Source organism: Notolepis coatsorum, assembly GCF_963971535.1.
Source record: "Notolepis coatsorum genome assembly, chromosome: 1".
NCBI classification, from domain to species: Eukaryota; Metazoa; Chordata; class Actinopteri; order Aulopiformes; family Paralepididae; genus Notolepis; species Notolepis coatsorum.
Window position 1 is genome coordinate 276465809 of NC_140165.1, and position 18482 is coordinate 276484290.

An 18482-nucleotide genomic window follows, 5' to 3' on the forward strand; every position below is an offset into this window, starting at 1 on the left:
CTTCCAGCTCTGAATGTATACCAGCCGTAGGATTTGTATTACAAGATTCTGCCACGCCAGCCATGCATGTGCAATGGGCAGTCTCCACTTTGCCACTTGAATGAAGGATAACCCATGGCTCGAGTGGAGCTTCCCTTAGCCGCTGAGAGTGCAAACCTAAGACATAAATATAATTGAAATTAGTATAGAATAAATAAACAACCACCCATAAGAAGCTTCACTTTAACAGCTAATCACCACCACAGGCTAAAATCAAAAAGTGCAAAAACAGTGCCACTGAAGGGACCATGTACAATGCATTGTACCAGATATAGCTATGAGCTCATTTACATCTGCAGTCCCTGTACACTAACATTAGGTGAATTGATTGGGGGACCCTGATGTAAACAAGACGAAAGTCTTTCTCTGGTCTGCATCCCCTTAACAATTGTGTGTATTGAGCTGTACTGTACTCATAGGCGGAGTTTGAACTTGACGCCAGGGGGTGCGACTGCTTGGCGAACTATACCCGCGCGCACGCGCAGTGGGCGCGCGCGATTTTTTTTGACCTTTATTTTATTATTTTAGCGTTTTTACAATGCCCTAACCCCTAATTTTTTATTTTATTTAGGTAGTACAGCAGCACACACACACACTCACACACACAGCACTACGGGGGATCATTTTTAACTGACTTAGGCTCTAATTATTATTATTCATAGAGACTCTCGAGCAATAATAATTATTACAGCCTCCATTTTTCGTGGACGAAAAATATACCAGGCTATAGATATCAATTTTCCCGAAATAACGCTACCTGCCTCGACAAAATTCGTGCATTGGTTATCCAGATACATTAATTATCATCTCAGAATAAGTGGCTTTGTATCGCGCTGCTGCTGCTGCTGCTGGCCGCGCGTTGCCGTTAACCCTTTCACTGCCACACTACAGAAGGTTCGCCTTATAATGTGACATGATTACTACTATAAAATGAATGTATTGTAAAACAAAACATAATAGAATTCAGATTTGTTTCTCACAATTATTATAATTTTATTAAAATAAAAATAATCTTGATTTAAAAAAAAAAAAAAAAAAAGGCAATTTCACCCCCGGCCACCAGGGGGTGCAATGCACCCCCTGAACCCCCATAAACTCCGCCCATGACTGTACTGTACCCATTCTGCAATCTGTTAATAAAGTTTTCAATCAATCAATCAATCAATAACGTTAGCTAGCTGCTAACGTTGGCTAACTGGGCTGGATACACGATAGCTAGTTCGCAGTTAAAGTCAAACGTTAGCAAACTAATACAGTAGTTTGGTCTACGTTTCTATTACATGCCGTCAAATATTATGTGTTTATGAATTGACCTTACCTTTGAGCAAACATAAGTGTCCTTGGTAATGGTCTTCACGTTCAGCTTCTGAAACTGGTCGACGACACAACACAATCCACCGCTTGCATTTCTCGAGTTTTCTTTTGGGCTTCGGAAAAGGTACAAACATATACTCCTCCATCCAGTCTTTCGGGGTACCTGGTGTCCGAATTACAGGTACCCCATGCACAGCGTTTCACCATCAGATATTATGTAGGATTGGTTGGATTCTTATTATATATTATTACTATTGTATTATGCACATCGTTGCGGGCAATTTCATTTTATAAATAATAAAAAAAAAAATATATCAGAATGGGTGGGATTCAAACCCTGGTCGTCGGCTTGAAAGGTATGACCATAAACCGCTAAACCACAGTACCAGACGAATATATACTGTATTATAGCTTACTTGAATGAACAATCTCCCTCCCCACTTTACCAGCGTATTTTAAATTCACAATAAAGTCTCTCTCAGTCTCGCGCCGTCCCAACGTTGACAGTGGCTCGTGTTATCGACACAAAGGCACAGTGATGGATGAGGAAGTCAATACTCAATAGACCGCCGCCGGCAGGCACGCGGGAACTATAAAACGGCAGGGGGTGCTGGGGGGTCGCCAGATGAAAAAAAATAAATAAAAAATTTTGGTCAGGCCACTGAACTTAGAAGCAGGCCAGGCCAGTGTTTCTATTTGCACCAGCGCAATAGTTAGATAACCTAGGTGGGGAACAACCAGGAGATCACTGCAACTCACACAAGTTGGAGAACTATCTCTCTCTCTCTCTCTCTTGCTCTCACACACACACAAAGGGAGCCGCATGTGATTGGTGGAGGCGGGATCCTTACGAAAAACTGCTAATCATTGACACATGCTAGCCTGTAATAATCCCCCCCAGAAAAATTTACTTTGCATTTGATATATTGCAAATATATGCCATCACACACACTGGCATTTAAAGGGTTAGAATTATAAAATGAATATGTGGTGTTATGATCAGGGCTGAAGTTGAATAAAATATTGTATTTATCAATTACAAAAAACTGAAAATCCATAAAAATCTGTGTTGTTGCTAATCATACATATGCTAGCCAGTTTTTTAACAATAAGTTGTGATGCCATCACAAACACTGGCATTTAAAGGGTACAAATAAAAAAAAATGCCTGCACCAGAATGCAGGAAATTAAGTCTTTGTAACAAAGAAATTCCTGGTGGGGGACCCCCAGACCCCCTGCTTAAAAAGTGGCCTGACTGGGGCTATATTTCCTGGCCTGAATGATTTCCCCAGTCCGGCCCTGGTTAAAAGCCTCCAATGCTTATTAGTGTGTGTGCGTTTGAATGTTTGCATGTTTCAACCATACATTTCCATTTAAAATATTTTTTTTTACCTCCTATAATAGTGGGGGTCGCGGCTCTCTGACACCGTTTTTTTTGGGTCGCGGCCTGAAAAGTTTGGGAACCCCTGGTCTAGCCTGTACCCCCCAGACATGTTGCTGGCCCCGTCAAAACAGTATCCTATCAGCCTCTCCATGGGCAGGTCGAGGCTGTTGTGTCTGGGCCGGGCATTGTAAAAACCCCAAAAGAAGTTCTGAGCTTCCAAGTTGTCATCGGCTAACTGTATATTACACGAGAATTGTTCTTTTCCAGTGAGTGACATCAGTGGTTCCGTCAGCGCTCAAGCCAAAGATTGGGCTTTTGGATGCTTTGCCTCTAATTTGTCGCTGAATATCATGGGCAAGCAGCTGTAAGATTTCGTTTTGGATGTTGTTGGACATCCAGTTGTCTCTCTTTTGGAGCCAATTCTTCAACTCGGGATCAGACTCGGTGCGCACTCTTTCCACCATGAGCTGCCATAACACCCCATCCCTATTTGCATCACCCCTCAGTGGAAGCCCCTGGCGCCCGAGGGGGGGTATAGGGGAACAGACTCAGTTAACTCTTCAATACCTGATGCTGAGGCTGAACCTGTCGTCTCTGTCTCTCTCTGACGTTTATCAGATTTAGTGGGACTGTCACTGGGACCCGGCGGGACGTTTCGAAAATAAATCTGATATTTTTCTTTTCTGCGAGTGAGACATTCTGTGCTAGCAAAGTCTGACTACTAGCTCAAATCGACTGACTGCGCAAGCACTGTATCACAGTAGCTCAGTGGTTCGTGGCGCGTGGGAAGGGCGGGAGACAGGAGGTGAATATAATTAGTTGTTTCACCTGTCATTCAATCAGTCTGTGACAGTCTGTCATCACTCGAAAATCTACTCGGTTTTACACGTATGATTGTGTACATACAGTAGTGTAATGAATGAATGAAAACTTTATTTAACAGATTGGAGAATGGCTACAATACAGTACGGCTCAATACACACAATATTAAAATGGTGACGTGCTTTGAGCAGGATAAACTTATAATATACAGTGTTACAGTTATACAGTTACAGTATATACAAATATATAAATACTGCCATAAAAAAAAAAATATATATATATATATATATTTTTTTTTGCAATAATTGAGAGGGGGTGCTGCAGCACCCCCCGCACCCCCCCTTCCCGCGTCCCTGGCCGCCGGTCGACTTTGCGCCTCCTGGCGGCATAAAACAGAACAGCAGCCTGAGTTCCTAATTAATTAAAACGACGTGATATAACCGTGCGCGCGTCGCGGCAAAGCGCCCATGAATACTAAAGGCTTCATCTGTATAAGAAAACTGTTGTTTATGAAGACAACCAGGGAACCATTGCACTCGCTAGAAACCCTGTGTGCCGACAGAGGTGTAAACATGTGGATATAAAATATCACTTCATTAGATCTGTCATCAGGGAAGAAAGGATGACACTTGTTTACTGTCCTACAGACGGACATGGTTGCAGATGTTATGACCAAGCCTGTCTCCAAACTGAAATTGAGAAGATTTGCAGAGGTCATGTTTGGTGTGTAAAATATTGCCTGTTATGTAATATTGACTGCCATATTCTTTTTGATGTTCTAAACTGTATTATTTTCTTTGAAAGTTGTTTTTGGAAAAGTTGTACAGTATACACGTCATCCATAAGTGGGAGTGTTGAGTTTATGTGTTATATATGATTGCATGTAACTGCTTAACTGTTCCACAAGAGGGCGCTATAGGCGCAAGGAGACATAGCTATTGTAGCTGACGTCAGGTAAGAGGGTATTTAAGGGATTGTTCCCTCCCCCTCTGTCTCTTCCTCCGTCGCCTCTCACAGAGAGAAGGTCTCATGGTAAGTAAGTAAGTAAGTAAGTAAGTAAGTAAGTAAGTAAGTAAGTAAGTAAGTAAGTAAGTAAGTAAGTAAGTAAGTAAGTAAGTAAGTAAGTAAGTAAGTAAGTAAGTAAGTAAGTAAGTAAGTAAGTAAGTATTTATAAAGCACCTTTCATACATGTCATGTAGCTCAAAGTGCTGTACACAAACATAGGCATATATAACGATAAAAGCAATAAAGTCACAGTGATCAGTTAAGATCAATGTTTAAAAAAAAAATAAAAAAAAAAAAATAATAATAATAATAATAATAATAATAATAATAATAATAATAATAATAATAATAATAATAATAATAATAATAATAATAATAATAATAATAATAATAATAATAATAATAATAATAATAATAATAATAATAATAATAATAATAATAATAATAATAATAATAATCATAATCATAATAATAATAATAATAATAATAATAATAATAATAATAATAATAATAATAATAATAATAATAATAATAATAATAATAATAATAATAATAATACAATAATAACGTAAAAATGAAAATAACGTAAAAATGAAAACATGAAAACAGTAATTTGCTTACCAGTTTGGGAGAACAGGTCTGCACAAACATGTCCGCTCAGTAGCAACCGGAAGTAGGAAATGCACTAAACCAATGCACTTGTACGGTAGGTAGCAATGTTAGCTCTTATAACGCTAGTGTAGTTACGTTTTTATTAGTGGTCAGAGTTGGGTCCATAGGACTTATCCAAGCCCCACGGATCCATCAGTGGCCGCGTATTGTGTGCGTATGTACCCATTCCCTCATGTGGTCAGTGGTCAGAGTTGGGTCCATAGGACTTATCCAAGCCCCATGGATCCATCAGTGGCCGCGTATTGTGTGCGTATGTACCCGTTCCCTCATCTAAAGAGTTGGGTCCATAAGACTTATCCAAGCCTTACGGATCCATCAGTGGTCGTGTATTGTGTGCGTATGTACCCGTTCCTTCATCTAAAGAGTTGGGTCCACAAGGCTTATCCTAGCCTCATGGATCCATCAGGTTTTTCCAAGCCATAACTATTTGTAAGCTAGACTGTATAGGTACGTTTTTTAATTTTCCTTTAAAAATGTGTATGGAGCTGGCGTTTCTGATGTGTGTTGGTAGTGTGTTCCATAGTTTTGGGGCATAGTTGGCAAATGCCATACTTCCTATCCTCTTTTGGTTTCTGGGCGTGTCTAGTAAACCTGTAGTGGATGACCGTAGCGTTCTTGAGGGCAGATAACTAACTAGGGAATTTGCTATGTATTTTGGGCCTTGCTCATTAAGAGCTTTATATGTTAGGAAAAGGACCTTAAAATCAATTCTGTGAGTTATTGGAAGCCAGTGCAGAGTGGCTAGGACTGGAGTGATATGTTCTCTTCTCCTTGTATGAGTTAGTAATCGAGCTGCAGAGTTTTGGATAAGCTGAAGCTTCCCAATGGTTGCTTTGGGAAGACCAGTGAACAGTGCATTACAATAGTCAAGCCGACTTGATACAAAAGCATGAATCAGTGTCTCTGCATCCTTTTTATTTACGAAAGGTCTTACTTTCGCTATGTTTCTTAGGTGGAAAAATGATGGTGCATAAGCTATGTGAAATAATAAACCACACAGATTAAAGGCTAAAGAAGGACCTTGTCGTCATGACAGTGGCGAATCCTTATGGAAGCCAACGGAAGCCAGGCCTCCCTATTAAAATATGAATTCATATCAAATATGAAATATGAAAAAAAAAAATATATATATATATATATATATATATATATATATAATTTTTTTTTAATATAGTTTACATTCTTTTTCATCTGTGCATCTGTGTTATAATTTTTTTTTTTTTTTTTTAAATGTCTCCCTCTTCTCCTTCTCACTCCCTCTAACACACTGTCAGACTCACTATGCTCACTGCAGCTAGAGGAGAGGAGGCAGGGGGTAGGTCTCTTTCTCCAGCCTCAACCATGTGATTTATGTATGTAGAGTCCAAAACCGATCCTAGCCAATCAGATTCGAGCTGACTGCCACACCCTAAAAGTTTAAAACGGGGCTGTGAGAAGAATCATGAGTCTGGCCTCCCCTCTGCACTCTGAACATTGTATTAACCCGTGACTGCTCCCACGGGCCGAGATTAAATCCACGGGTACCTCTCGGCGTGCCGAAGCTTTTCCTAAATCACTTCCATCATCGAAAACGAGGGGAAAAGGTCGGCTCGCGACCCTGAAAATGTCGCGTGATTTTAAAAACGCTGTATTAAGTGAGCCTATTATGGGATCCACGCAAGCTTTCTATCGTGGAAACATCTGGACGTCCCGCAACTTTTACTCATTCACATGTAGCCCCAAAAATGCTTAGAAAAGGAAAGCCGCAAGCGTGGAATAAATTCGCCGAAACCGAAAAGTGTCCCACGGGCGCGCCGTGATTCCGATCCGCGTGAAAATATTCACGGCCATAGAGGAGACTGTGGGACACCTTTTTGCAACCGAATATGTGTCTCGAATTTGCTCCCACGCGGCGCGCAAAATCGTGCAAGGAAGAATCGGACCAAAAATGAACCAATGCTCCAGCAGTATTAATGACCCTGATGTAAACAAGACAAACGTCTTTCTCTGGTCTGCATCCCCTTATACAATTGTGTGTATTGAGCCGTACTGTATTGTACCCATTCTGCAATCTGTTAAATAAATAAAAATAAAGTTTGACTGGCCGCCGAGCCATACTGTAGTGTACATGGTGACTGCTTGACTTAAATAAAAAAAAAATACAAAAAAAATATTAATAAAAATATTTAATATTTATTTTTTTAATATTATTTTTTTGGCTTCCCGTTATTTTACCCACGCGACGCCACTGCGTCATGAACCCATTATTGTTGCTCCCCAGGTGACTGTCAACAATTATGTTCCATCATGCATGCATGAAAGGGGGGGGGTCGTTTCTGATTAATTGATTGTCAATAACGGCATTCGTTAGTACAACAGCATACGCTGATCAGGGGGGTGGCTATGAAAACAATGCACAACCAAGCTGAAATTGACGTTAAATTGCTCTTACCTGTGGCCGATGAGATTCCAAAAAGAATATTCCAATTATTTGATTGCCATCTGGTAGATTGTATGTCCATTTGGCCCACGCCATAACCCCTCACAGCATAATGAATCCGGCGTCCCGAAAGCGATTCAATGCGATCGGTGTATACCCCTCGGTCCAGCCTACTCGAAAACTCTGCCCGGAGGAATTTCAATGATACACAGAGTCATACACAGAGTCAGAAAGGAAGTGCGACATCGGCCGCATACCACCAGGCCGATTGGACCTTTGCTATCTCAGACACATTGCCACACAGTACCACAGCCTTGCTGGATGATTTATGAATGGAAATAGCGAATAAAAGAAATAACAATCCAATAACGAGTATACTTGTTGTTGGCGTCCAACGATTGGCGGCCAATAACGAGTATACTCGTCGTTGGCGGGGAATGAGTTAAGGCCATTTATGGGAAATTACCTCCTTATCTCACATCACTACTAGTAGTTTGGAACTCTAAACCCTATATAACACGCTCAAATGATTGGCTTACACTGGAGGTTCCCCATATACAGACCAAACTTGGAAAAATCAGCCTTTAATTATAGTGCCCCTACTACATGGAACTCTCTTCAGCTCTTGCTGAAGATAAAACTACCTATAACGCAGGGGAGGTTTAGAGGCGTATGCCTGCAACAGTCTGTAACTATTTTTAACTTACTTATTAGTGCATTTTACAAGTGATGTGGTGTTCTTCCATTTTAATGCACTTCATCTATGTATATGTTTACTATGTAATCAAAAATAATTATTTTATATTGTATTTACATAGTACATATTGTAAAAAATGTATGCATTGAAATGTCTGTCGACGACATTGAAAATGATGGTGACCTCAATTGTCCTTCTCGAGAATAAATAAAGGTTTCAATTTAATACATTTTTGAATATTGATTAAAGATAATATTGAATATGATTATCAATCAATATCAACACAGTTCGATTTCCCCATTCAGTGAGTTGATATGTTTTTACATCCACAAAATTTACATTGTAACACGGTATCAATGCTGAATTTGAATATTTTTTCAAAACAATTTGTTTGAATATTGAAATAAGAACATCAAAACAGGTTGCCTCCTACCATGTGTATACAGAAGATTATGTTACTGTCAATGTACACAAGGCACTCTGAATTTGTCTTTTTTCATATCCCTCCTAGTTACACATACACACAATCCCCCACACATATTATTATGCATTTATGCATATTATGCATTTCATCAGGGAGGTCAGAGTGCAGGGTCGCCCGTAGTGCAGCGCCCCTCGAGCAGTTTTGGGGTTCAGTGCCTTGCTCAATGGCACTTAGGTAGGATGGTAGGCACCGTAGATGTAATACCAGCCACTCTTCAGTCAACAGCTTACAGCTGGAATACGTACTCCTGTCAGGATATGTTTATATATCTGTTGTGTAGACCTATTGGTTTGTGAGTGAAGTTCTTTATTGGGTTTACTGGGTTTTACCTCGCCTTAGTTTACTGCTTCATTTAGTTTATTTTGTGTTTTGGTATTTCTTTATATATATTTTTTATTACTTTTATGTTGCTTTTGTTTTTCTTGATTTTACTTGTGGGCAGGTAAAGGACAAAAAAGGTGTGTTGATGGGCACACACACATGTAATGATATTATTTTGCCACATTATGCAATTTCTTATTATATTTTTTCATGTTAATATATTTTTTATTATGTCCTTGTTTATTTACTGGTGCTTATTTTATAATTTATTTCACTATTGTTTGTATTGTTTATTAGGTGAGATACCTTTATAAACCTCTATATATTATTTGTTATCACACTTATATATTTTTTTGGTTTCATTGTGCAAATAAATAAACATAAACATTAACATACCGTGTCCAGCCTCCACGCTCTCCCCGCCCTCACAGTCCTGGTTGCCTTTACAGTGGCCATGCAGCACCTTGGAACTCTGGACACATAGAGCAAATAAAACACACATCAACACCTGTCACTTTGTTCATTATTAACCTTGTTCAGTTGACTACCTCTATGACTTATAAACAGACCTTTATCTGGTGATATGACTGAAAGTGAGACCGGTTGTCAATTGCGAACACTAGGTCAAGTTCCTGGGGTGTGGCATTAAGCAGTGGCTTTTTCTGGTCTGCATCCTCATAGCAGTTGTTAGTATTGAGCTGTACTGTATTGTACCCATTGTAAATCAATAAATCAGTAGGGAACAGCTGTTTGTTGTCTCAGGCGACAGAGTTAATCAGGAACTACCATAAAATGTTAACTTAAAGATCGGGCACATCGTTCTTCCTGTGCCCAAGCACAGTTCAGTCAGTATTTGTGAACATGCACCACTCTCTCCTAAAGCTAGAAATCAGAGAGAGAACCCACAGTGATGTCACTGGGATGTAAAATCTGGGGCTGCCCCATAGTCAATGAATGGGGCTCTGACTTTACAAGGCTATATATGTTTGTGAGGAGATGTATAATCTAGCATTGCTATCACTAATGTAATAAATACAGTGGGACATTTTAATGGGCAGAGACCATACTTATGTGTCTGCAAATTGTGACCCCATCCAACTAGTTGAGATTCCCTGATCGAGAGACACTAAGTTGACATAAATTGACCCAGATTCTCCATACGTGGACTTTGTGGTGGGGCACCACAATATCAGACACACTACAAACAGATTTCCCAAACTGACACAATAGCATACATCGGTAACTGATGTTCTTAGTTTTTTTTTTTTTTTTTTTTCACAGTCCACAATGAGAATCTTCTCACCTTAGAATGTCACCACCACAAATAACCTAGGAACCTCTGGCAAACTGTGCATAACCTACCAGACCTGGGTGAAACATTGCTGGTTCCCGGCTGTTTATGTACAGTATGCTACACTTTGCTTGCTTCATATCACAGCTGTGCAGCGTAACTAATTACTTTCCCCAGGGAGTAAGTATGCAAAATGAAATAAAATAGAAAATGTCTAACACCTTCCTGTGATTGTGGAGTCGTGCCACTATGTTGTCCTTAAAGTAAACGCCCCTACAGTAAGTATGCTAAAACAAACTAGCATACATTAAACATTAAAAAAAATACTATTTGACCCAAGTCTGAAAACAACTCAACAACTCAAATTACCACCCAGGTGTGCACATGGGCGCTGATGAGGTGTTCACAAAGAAGTATACAAAATACGTTTTTATGGCTGAACTTAAAAGTATACCAGAAAAGTATTTATGATTTAACTTAAAAAGTATACAAGAAAAGTGTTGATGACTGAGCTTAAAAGTATACAAGTGAAGTTTTTATGGCTGAACTTAAAAGTATAGAAGAAAAGTGCTTATGACTGAGCTTAAAAGTATACAAGAAAAGTGTTTATGACTGAGCATAAAAGTATACACGTTTTTATAGTTGTGCTTGTGTCCAGTTGTTTCTCCTGGGCTATTTGATGGTAAAGGTCAGCTGTTAAGACTGTTTACATTTTTGCTTTTGTGAAGATTAATGCAATTAATGGAGATTTTGAAGGGGGTGACTCATACACAAGTGTGCACACAGACATTGCACACACTCAGATTAATTCCTATAACCTAACTCTATAACCTTAACACTAACTCTAACCTAGGAGGTAGGTTTTTTAAATGTCAGTTCACCCCTCCAGAATTTTTATAAAAAAGCCTTACCCAGAGTGCTATTGTCGTAAATCTGACTAAATTAATTAATTCCACTAAGAAGATAACTTAGCTCTCTCATTATACAAAAGGCAATTAACTGTTAAAATTGGTAAGCTTAGTATCAAACAGGAGCTTTAGTGATATTGGTTAATATTATACACTGAATTAATCAAATAAGTCATCTCCAGGTTAAAAGTAATTCAAATAAACGAATCCACAAAACAAAGAACTGTTTAAAAACTAGGAACAGTATGGGTTACATTCTTGCCACATAGTTGTGTTGGAGAGCCAGGTCAAAGCGTTTACCAGATGGTCAAGCCAGTCCTAGGGGGGAGGCTGGGAACACCACAGGGGCTCACAAAGAGCATTGTAGTGTGAGTGGACTCAACCGGATCCTGCCAGTTACACCAATTTAGATACAGTAGAATGTTTATTTTCTATAGAATCCCGTCAGAGTTGAAAGGGAAAACGCTCTAAGGTACTATTTTATCTTGAGACAGGACAGAACAAAAGTCTTGTGTACATATGCATATTAAGTGGATGGGAGCAGTCCTAGAGTCAAAGGGACGTGTGGAAACCATAACAGATGAAACTAAATCTGAATATTAAATTATTTGTTATGGTTTGTAACCGACCCCAATCGCACAACACAAGACAGGTATGAGAGTAAGCCAAGAACTGGGCATTTATTGAACAACACAGAAAAAACGGCACTGTCCCTTTAAGGGAGAACACAAATTACTGGATAACAAGAAGGGAAAGGTACAGTGCCTTTAAGAGGCGAGCTGGCTAAGGGGAGGCTAAGGGAAGGCTAACGGAAAGGCTAATGGAACAGGGCCGGGGCAAGGGACAAGGAAGGAAACAGGGAGGACTAGGAGGACTGGACAGGGAGGACTAGGAGGGCTAGAGAGGGGAGACAGTGACAGAGGCCCGCGGAGGCGGGCTGGGGACAGGGAGGACTGGGAGGACTAGAGTGGGGAAACAGGGACAGAGGCCCGCGGAGGCGGGCTGGGGACAGGGAGGACTGGGAGGACTAGAGTGGGGAAACAGGGACAGAGGCCCGCGGAGGCGGGCTGGGGAGAGGGAGGACTGGAAGGACTAGATAAAAACAGGGTAAGGCCTTGGAACAGGGCGAGGGCTGGAGCTGCATACTGGGACAGAGAAAACAGGGTAAGGCCTTGGAACAGGGCGAGGGCTGGAGCTGCATACTGGGACAGAGAAAACAGACAACGCCTGGGATACAAGCATTAATGAAATGTTGCTGCTCTGCAGCTTCTCCCGGGATGGTTAGTCTGGGGAAGCAGACGGTGACGTCAGAGCCTCTCGGCAGAATCTCCGAGGTGGTAAACGGAACCGAGAGGGAGAGAGGGAGAGGGTTAACTCAGAGTACAGTAGGGAACAGAGCAGGTGAACAGGAGAAGTGACTTGTCCCAAAAACAGAGTAATCCAGGTGACAGAATCTTCGGTGTAAATACACACTGTGAGTAAACGTCCCAAACACAAATCCACGTGATAGAATCTTCGGTGCAAATAAACACTGTGAGCGAAGTCCCAAACACAAATCCAAGTGATAATATCTTCGGTGTGTATACACACAGTGAGCGATGTTAAGGCCAAATATTATCCCAATGAACAATCCAAAAAGCTGAACGCTGGGTGAGTGACAGTCTGACAAAAAGCAGGATATCTTCAGTGTCATTAAACACACGAAAAACGAATAGGATCAAAGACAGTCATAAAAACTCACCCAGGCGCTGTGCGTAACGAGAGTAGGATAAACAGGGCGAGCGCGTCGCCACGGGGAACGGGGTGTCCAAGCGGAGGTCTGAGTGGTGCGCGACTGCTTGGAGTACGCGCCGGTAAGGAGGGCGCATCTGGCGCGGAGGTCTGAGTGGTGCGCGACTGCTTGGAGTACGCGCCGGTACGGAGGGCGCATCTGGCGCGGAGGTCTGAGTGGTGCGCGACTGCTTGGAGTTCGCGCCGGTACGGAGGACGCATCTGGAGTGCGTCTGAATGCGCGTCTGGAGTGAAGAGCGCGTCTGCGCGGAAGAGCGCGCCGGCTCGGAGAGACGCATCCTCCCGTAGAGTATTAGGAAGCGATGCGCGTCAGGAGTGAAGAGCGTGTCTGCTGCGCGGAGGTCTGGATGCGCGCCTGGAGTGAAGAGCGCGTCTGCGCGGAAGAGCGCGCCGGCTCGGAGAGACGCATCCTCCCGTAGAGTATTAGGAAGCGATGCGCGTCTGGAGTGAGGAGCGCGTCTGCTGCGCGGAGGTCTGGATGCGCGTCTGGGCGTCTGCTGCGCGGAGGTCTGGATGCGCGTCTGGACGTCTGCTGCGCGGAGGTCTGAAGTGGAACACTGGGATACCTCCCGTAGAGGATTAGAGAGCGTAGTAACAATGTCTCCATCCAGGCAAACGGCGACAGGTGGCCAAAGCTTGCACCCCGTCTCACGCCGGAGATAAAATAGCAGACAGAAACAGAACTCCCGTAAGAGCCTATAGACAGAGTAACTCCCGAAGGAGTTAGGTGATAGAGATATGATACGGAATGATACGGCACGACCCGACAAGGGACAGAGGGGAAGAGCCAGGTACTTAAAGCCCACAGGGGTGCTAATTAGAATACACATCAGGTGCGGGAGGATAATTGATACTTGAACTAAAAGTGTGTGTTCGGCACCAGACCAATCAAACACATAATGACAGGTAGTCCAAGGGTGTGGTTGCTGAAGAGCAAACGAACGCGAGGGTGGGGGCTAGTGAGGTGAGGAGAATGCAATTGATTAACAGAAAAATAAAGGAACAGAGCGAGTAGGCTTAAAGGAACAGAGCGAGTAGGCTTAAAGGAACAGAGCGAGTAGGTGAGCAATGGACAAAACCTCACAGTACCCCCCCCTCCACGGGAGCCACCCGGCGACCCTAAAATACAGACAGAGTGGCAGGGGAACAAAACAAGGCAACAAACAAAAAGTACTGGGCCAAGCCAGCAGGGGAAGCCACAACAAAAGTGGGGCTAGCAACTGGGGCAGGGTAGCCGAGGGGTAACTAGGGAAGCCGAGGGGTAACAAGAGGAGCTGAGGGGTAACTAGGGTAGCTGAGGGGTAACTAGAGGAGCTGAGGGGTAACCAGAGGAGCTGAGGGGTAACCATGGTAGCTGAGGGTTAAGTAGGGTAGCTGAGGGGTAACTAGAGGAGCTGAGGGGTAACCATGGTAGCTGAGGGGTAAGTAGGGTAGCTGAGGGGTAACTAGAGGAGCTGAGGGGTAACTACCAGGGCACTGGTAGCTACAGGGCCTATGCTAGCTGTAATGCAACCATAACAAAGAGGCTGCGCTAGCTGCCGGAGCTAGGCTAGCTGACAGGGCTGGAACAGGGGCACTGGAGAGGGGAACAGGGAAGGGACTAGCAGAGGGAAAGGGTAGCTGCCAGGGCACTGATAGCTACAGGGCCTATGCTAGCTGTACTGCTACAACAACATAGAGGCTGCGCTAGCTGCCGGAGCTAGGCTAGCAGACAGGGCCGGAACAGGGGCACCGGAGAAGGGAACAGGGAAGGGGCTAGCAGAGGGAAAGGGTAGCTGCCAGGGCACTGATAGCTACAGGGCCTATGCTAGCTGTACTGCTACATTAACATAGAGGCTGCGCTAGCTGCCAGAGCTAGGCTGGCAGACAGGGCTGGACCAGCATGAGAGAACAAGCTAGCTGGAAGGACAGTCCTAGCTGTGGGGAACTGACCTTGCTAGCTGAAGGGGCAGACCTAGCAGTGAGAGAAAACTGACCCTGCTAGCTGAAGGGGCAGTCCTAGCAGTGGGAGCAAACTGACCATGCTAGCTGAAGGGGCAGTCCTAGCAGTGGGAGAAAACTGACCTTGCTAGCTGAAAGGGCAGTCCTAGCAGTGGGGAAACTGACCTTGCTAGCTGAAGCGGCAGTCCTAGCAGTGTGAGATAAACTGACCTTGCTAGCTGAAAGGGCAGTCCTAGCAGTGGGAAACTGACCTTGCTAGCTGAAAGGGCAGTCCTAGCAGTGGGAGAAAACTGACATTGCTAGCTGAAAGGGCAGTCCTAGCAGTGGGAAAACTGACCTTGCTAGCTGAAAGGGCAGTCCTAGCAGTGGGAAAACTGACCTTGCTAGCTTAAAGGGCAGTCCTAGCAGTGGGAAAACTGACCTTGCTAGCTGCAAGGGCAGTCCTAGCAGTGGGAGAAAACTGACCTTGCTAGCTGAAAGGGCAGTCCTAGCAGTGGGAAAAAACTGACCCTGCTAGCTGAAAGGGCAGTCCTAGCAGTGGGAAAACTGACCTTGCTAGCTGAAAGGGCAGTCCTAGCAGTGGGAAAACTGACCCTGCTAGCTGAAAGGGCAGTCCTAGCAGTGGGAAAACTGACCTTGCTAGCTGAAAGGGCAGTCCTAGCAGTGGGAAAAACTGACCTTGCTAGCTGAAAGGGCAGTCCTAGCAGTGGGAAGGCTACACAAAAAGTGGAGGCCATGCAGAGGGACCGGGTTAGCTGCCTGGGCATGGCTAGCTACAGGGCCCATGCTAGCTGCAAGGGCTGCATTAACATAGAGGCTGTGCTAACAGCCGGGGCTAAGCTAGCAGACTAGGGCCATGCAGAGGGACTGGGTTAGCTGCCTGGGCATGGCTAGCTACAGGGCCTATGCCAGCAGCAAGGGCTGCATTAACATAGAGGCTGTGCTAGCAGCCGGGGCAAAGCTAGCAGACTGGGGCCCTGCTGAGGGACTGGGTTAGCTGCCTGGGCATGGCTAGCTACAGGGCCTATGCCAGCAGCAAGGGCTGCATTAACATAGAGGCTGTGCTAGCAGCCGGGGCTAAGCTAGCAGACAGGGGCCAAGCTGGTAGTAGAGGCCTAACAAGCTGCAGGGAAGCTAACGAGGCTAACAGGGAAGCAAACAGGGCTAACAGGGGAGCACTAAACAAGCTAACAGGGGAGCTAACAGGGGAACTAGAGAAAAAAAAAAAAAAAGGCAAACTCACATACACCGTCTGTGCTGGCTGGGGTCGTCGATTGGTCGGGTCGTACTGTTATGGTTTGTAACCGACCCCAATCGCACAACACAAGACAGGTATGAGAGTAAGCCAAGAACTGGGCATTTATTGAACAACACAGAAAAAACGGCACTGTCCCTTTAAGGGAGAACACAAATTACTGGATAACAAGAAGGGAAAGGTACAGTGCCTTTAAGAGGCGAGCTGGCTAAGGGGAGGCTAAGGGAAGGCTAACGGAAAGGCTAATGGAACAGGGCCGGGGCAAGGGACAAGGAAGGAAACAGGGAGGACTAGGAGGACTGGACAGGGAGGACTAGGAGGGCTAGAGAGGGGAGACAGTGACAGAGGCCCGCGGAGGCGGGCTGGGGACAGGGAGGACTGGGAGGACTAGAGTGGGGAAACAGGGACAGAGGCCCGCGGAGGCGGGCTGGGGACAGGGAGGACTGGGAGGACTAGAGTGGGGAAACAGGGACAGAGGCCCGCGGAGGCGGGCTGGGGAGAGGGAGGACTGGAAGGACTAGATAAAAACAGGGTAAGGCCTTGGAACAGGGCGAGGGCTGGAGCTGCATACTGGGACAGAGAAAACAGACAACGCCTGGGATACAAGCATTAATGAAATGTTGCTGCTCTGCAGCTTCTCCCGGGATGGTTAGTCTGGGGAAGCAGACGGTGACGTCAGAGCCGCTCGGCAGACCTCTCTCGGCAGAATCTCCGAGGTGGTAAACGGAACCGAGAGGGAGAGAGGGAGAGGGTTAACTCAGAGTACAGTAGGGAACAGAGCAGGTGAACAGGAGAAGTGACTTGTCCCAAAAACAGAGTAATCCAGGTGACAGAATCTTCGGTGTAAATACACACTGTGAGTAAACGTCCCAAACACAAATCCACGTGATAGAATCTTCGGTGCAAATAAACACTGTGAGCGAAGTCCCAAACACAAATCCAAGTGATAATATCTTCGGTGTGTATACACACAGTGAGCGATGTTAAGGCCAAATATTATCCCAATGAACAATCCAAAAAGCTGAACGCTGGGTGAGTGACAGTCTGACAAAAAGCAGGATATCTTCAGTGTCATTAAACACACGAAAAACGAATAGGATCAAAGACAGTCATAAAAACTCACCCAGGCGCTGTGCGTAACGAGAGTAGGATAAACAGGGCAAGCGCGTCGCCACGGGGAACGGGGTGTCCAAGCGGAGGTCTGAGTGGTGCGCGACTGCTTGGAGTACGCGCCGGTAAGGAGGGCGCATCTGGCGCGGAGGTCTGAGTGGTGCGCGACTGCTTGGAGTACGCGCCGGTACGGAGGGCGCATCTGGCGCGGAGGTCTGAGTGGTGCGCGACTGCTTGGAGTTCGCGCCGGTACGGAGGACGCATCTGGAGTGCGTCTGAATGCGCGTCTGGAGTGAAGAGCGCGTCTGTGCGGAAGAGCGCGCCGGCTCGGAGAGACGCATCCTCCCGTAGAGTATTAGGAAGTGATGCACGTCAGGAGTGAAGAGCGCGTCTGCTGCGCGGAGGTCTGGATGCGCGCCTGGAGTGAAGAGCGCGTCTGCGCGGAAGAGCGCGCCGGCTCGGAGAGACGCATCCTCCCGTAGAGTATTAGGAAGCGATGCGCGTCTGGAGTGAGGAGCGCGTCTGCTGCGCGGAGGTCTGGATGCGCGTCTGGGCGTCTGCTGCGCGGAGGTCTGGATGCGCGTCTGGACGTCTGCTGCGCGGAGGTCTGAAGTGGAACACTGGGATACCTCCCGTAGAGGATTAGAGAGCGTAGTAACAATGTCTCCATCCAGGCAAACAGCGACAGGTGGCCAAAGCTTGCACCCTGTCTCACGCCGGAGATAAAACAGCAGACAGAAACAGAACTCCCGTAAGAGCCTATAGACAGAGTAACTCCCGAAGGAGTTAGGTGATAGAGATATGATACGGAATGATACGGCACGACCCGACAAGGGACAGAGGGGAAGAGCCAGGTACTTAAAGCCCACAGGGGTGCTAATTAGAATACACATCAGGTGCGAGAGGATAATTGATACTTGAACTAAAAGTGTGTGTTCGGCACCAGACCAATCAAACACATAATGACAGGTAGTCCAAGGGTGTGGTTGCTGAAGAGCAAACGAACGCGAGGGTGGGGGCTAGTGAGGT

At 44.9% G+C, this 18482-nt stretch overlaps 1 protein-coding gene across 1 annotated transcript in view; it reads right to left on the reverse strand.

Annotated features, from left to right (window-relative positions):
- The window catches only part of p2rx8 (purinergic receptor P2X, ligand-gated ion channel, 8), a gene marked incomplete at both ends in the record, with an annotated part of 144498 nt that overhangs the window by 64228 nt on the left and 61788 nt on the right, over positions 1-18482 (reverse strand). Inside the window, one exon of the mRNA XM_084310098.1 lies at positions 9554-9629. Within this exon, the coding sequence (XP_084166224.1) occupies positions 9554-9629 (76 nt within the window). The remainder of the gene's footprint in view (positions 1-9553; positions 9630-18482) is intronic.